We start from the raw sequence: 3504 nt of genomic DNA, 5'->3' as shown, positions 1-3504 counted from the left end.
CTGGGGGCTCTTCGTTCAAATGTGAGAGTGGCTGGGCCAGGCTCAGGTTCCTGTCTGTTGACAAGGAGTCCTGATGCCAGGTTCTCAAGCTCAAGTCTCTTTTTTAAACCCATCCACCAAAAAGTAACAGGGATACACGAAGAATGCTTTTACTCATCTGCCAATATTTCGATTAGCACATTTTGTTTGTGAAATTTTCAGATAGACGCACACTCAGGTACTAGAGATTGACATTTTCAGAACAATATTTTCTGTCAGGTTAAGTATTCCTCTAGTATTTACCTTGAAAGGAGAGGTGACTGTATCTATTTAATTACCCTTTTGGTTTCAAAGCTGCCAAAAGCATGCCTTCCAATGTGTATATTCCCTTAGTTTTCACTATATTCAGTAACCTTACCTGTTAGTTTGTCTCCAGCTTCCTACTACATGTTACATATTCTGCACACCAATAATGAAAATAAGCAAAAAATCCTACCTTTTCTGGCCAGCACCATGCCAGCAAAGCCTGATATTGTAATTACACCAACTTTGGGAAGAAATTCTGGGGGCGGATTCTTCAGGTAAACATAAGCATCTTGGAATTAAAAAAAAAAAAAGAAAAAAAAAGCAGCAAAGTAATTCAATAGCAATCCTTTTATTTTATTTCCCACTTAAGAAATAAAGATGGAAATAAAATTATGACTACCCAAAACTGAAAACAGTGCAGTGCACTCCCCCTCCACCCTTCTCCCCGGCCCGTAACTGGAATTTGCTGTTTCAACCATCTAAGTCTCAAAGAGAAACAACAGAAATTGCTCAATTCAGAAATATGACTTGCTTACCTTTTCCAAGTTGAATTGAATCAGTTATTCCATTTTTAACAAAGACAAAAGCATCCTACCAAAAAAAGAAAATAAATGTAAAATCTTTGCAAAAGTAGATGTTTTCAGTACAAAACCACTCACTTGGTTGATACATATGGCTCAGCACAATGGGACAAAGAAATATTATGTAACTCTAAAACAAATAAACCAGAGCAGTGAATTTCTACAGAGGCTGTGCTGAGATCTCTCCCCTTTTTGACTACCGTATTTATATTTTTAAAACTTCCATCCATATTTAATTTAATTTAAAAAAAAACATCTGTAATGTAGTAGAAGCACTTTCAAAATTGACATCTCAGGAACAAAACCATAGGGTAGAAAAGAACCTGGATGCCAACTGTATAACATAAGAAAATTCAATTATAAAATATAATCTCCTCCTCCCTAGAGAGACTTACCCAGTAAAGCTGACTTTGCTTTCAGTTTGTAAAAATGGTGCTCAGTTTCGCTAAAGATAAGCAAAACAGATTTCGACTAAGATGTGTGGTCAACTGGTTTCTACTACTCCCCTCAAGCTGGTCAATTTAATTACAAGTTTTTCTTTACCCAGAAAAAACCCTCCTACCAGCCTATTATTAGTATCATTGTCCTCAGATTGCTCAACAAATTGAGTAAATACACACTCTTTAGGAGATTAATGAATGAGAATGTCATCTTGAATCATTTCACTGACATAATTTGTCTGCAGTAACACAGAATTTGTACCACCAGAGGCCACTGCTACTCAATCTTGGAAACACTTGATGATTGAGGGCATGGAAAAGTCTGATACAGGTTTATAGCTAAATCATTTCAGTTATGCAGTCACTGACAAAATTTTCACACACCAATGGAGTAAAAAATTTACAGAAAATGCAGAAAGACATTTTGATTTCTTTGACTTTCTCAAATAATAGGGTCTACTTTGTAAGAGAAAAACACAAGCATAAAATTTCATATTAACAACAGCGAGGCAAAGTTGTCATTCACCAGCAGTTAAGAGAATGGTGACAGGTATCACATTTTCTTCTATGCCTAGAATATTCAATCACAGAGTTGTGAGGTATTTTTGATGACTAGTTAGTAACAGCCTGCTTTAACAGCTGGATGCACTCAGTTTGTCTTTCCTAAAGTACCTAAATCAGGTCCTTAAACTTGCCCTTTGAGAGCAGCTCTCTCTCTGTGGGCTGTATCTGGAATTCAAAGTCCTAAATGCTATCAAGTTCTGCTTTCAAGAATTTACCTATGTAACTTTTGCTGCAGCAGCTAACCAAGAAGTTATTTCCGAATCTGACATTGTGGGTTGGCCGAGATCCAGTTTAGCACTGGCTGAAGGTCACCTGTTTTATCTCACTGCCTTTTGAACAGGAACACAGGGAGAATGCCCACATTCCCTGTTACAAGCACAGGAGAGAGGAAAGGAGAGAAGGGTTCATTTTTGCATCTTAAATTACAGGTGTATGCTAATACAAAGAACTGCAAAAAATCCTTCCAGGGTGAAGTACACTGTTTTTCCAATGTTTTACTCTAGCGCCGTCAGAAATTGTAGGAAACACTGGATGCAGGTATTTCTTACCTTGCACCATCCGATATAGCGGCCGGTTGTCTGTCTTACAGAAGAAAATTGCTTCTGCAAGTGACCAGGCTGTTCTTCAACATATTTTGATTTCAGAGGTGGTGGACAGTAAATTGGAAGCTGGAAAGGAAAGCATAACTGTACTGCAGAGAGGGAGTTTTGTGTACTGTGTAGTATTCACACTGAATACTGCAAATCCCTAGTGTTCCCATTACAGCAAAGAAAACCTCTATGGAATTATGCTCTTTTATATTTACAAACTTACTTTGCACGAGTGTGACTACAGGCTGTCTTTAGAAATGAAAACTGAAAGTATTGCGTAGGTTCTAAGAAGTAGAATTAGGGAGTGTGATAAGAATATATTTTATTCAGAAAAAGCATGAGCAAGAGTAGTTGGAAGATGCATGCATTTATTACTAGAAACTGTACAATAGAAAAAGACTATTACTATGAGAAAGTGTTCTACCCTTTTACATTTTCTGTTTCAGTCTGGAAATAATGTAATAATGAGAATGAGATAAAACTTTACTAAGTTACTATTGTAACACTTCATGTTTTATTAGTGCTATAGTGGTCAGTTATTTAGGAGGTAATTTTTATTATCACTTATTACTATGCTATGTATTTTAATTACTAGGTAATATAATTAAATAGAAAGACACGGTATTCTCCACATTCTTCTAGTATTATTTTAAAGACTGACAAACAGTAAGATTCTTACCTGATTTGGCTTCAGCAGCTGGCCTTTTGATTCCTTTTCTGTTTCTGCATACACAGTAATACAAGCAAATGGCAGAGCAGAAGAAACAGCTGCCAGCTTTGCCACCTGGGACAGACAGGTGAAAAAAAGGAGTCAACACAGAAATAAAAAAACCAGCTCAAGTCTGGACTTTGCTATTGTGTTGTGCTTGATCACCTATGGGATTAAACAAGTCACTTTTAAAACCTCTCTAAAATAGTATACCTTCTAGAAACCACTTCTGTCTCATACAAAGATGTTCTCAAATTACCATGAAAAAGCTAGAGATTGCTGACAACAGGTATGTCTAAAATACCAGGAAGAATTTTGTGTTCAAAGCCATGTTA

General features: G+C 36.6%; 1 protein-coding gene across 1 annotated transcript; it reads right to left on the bottom strand.

Annotated features, from left to right (window-relative positions):
* Window positions 1–475: 475 nt before the first annotated feature.
* On the bottom strand, window positions 476–3244 carry APOOL (apolipoprotein O-like; the record flags this gene model as incomplete). Its single annotated transcript, XM_010083504.1, has 4 exons — window positions 476–574; window positions 822–876; window positions 2419–2538; window positions 3140–3244. Coding segments are annotated over 4 exons (379 nt in total), but the record flags the coding sequence as incomplete, so codon positions are not given.
* Window positions 3245–3504: the final 260 nt, after the last annotated feature.

The sequence above is a fragment of the Pterocles gutturalis genome, unplaced genomic scaffold, assembly GCF_000699245.1.
Source record: "Pterocles gutturalis isolate BGI_N339 unplaced genomic scaffold, ASM69924v1 Scaffold31996, whole genome shotgun sequence".
Classification (NCBI taxonomy): Eukaryota; Metazoa; Chordata; class Aves; order Pterocliformes; family Pteroclidae; genus Pterocles; species Pterocles gutturalis.
The sequence above is the reverse complement of the archived record's forward strand: the minus strand, read 5'-3'. Positions and strand labels throughout refer to the sequence as shown.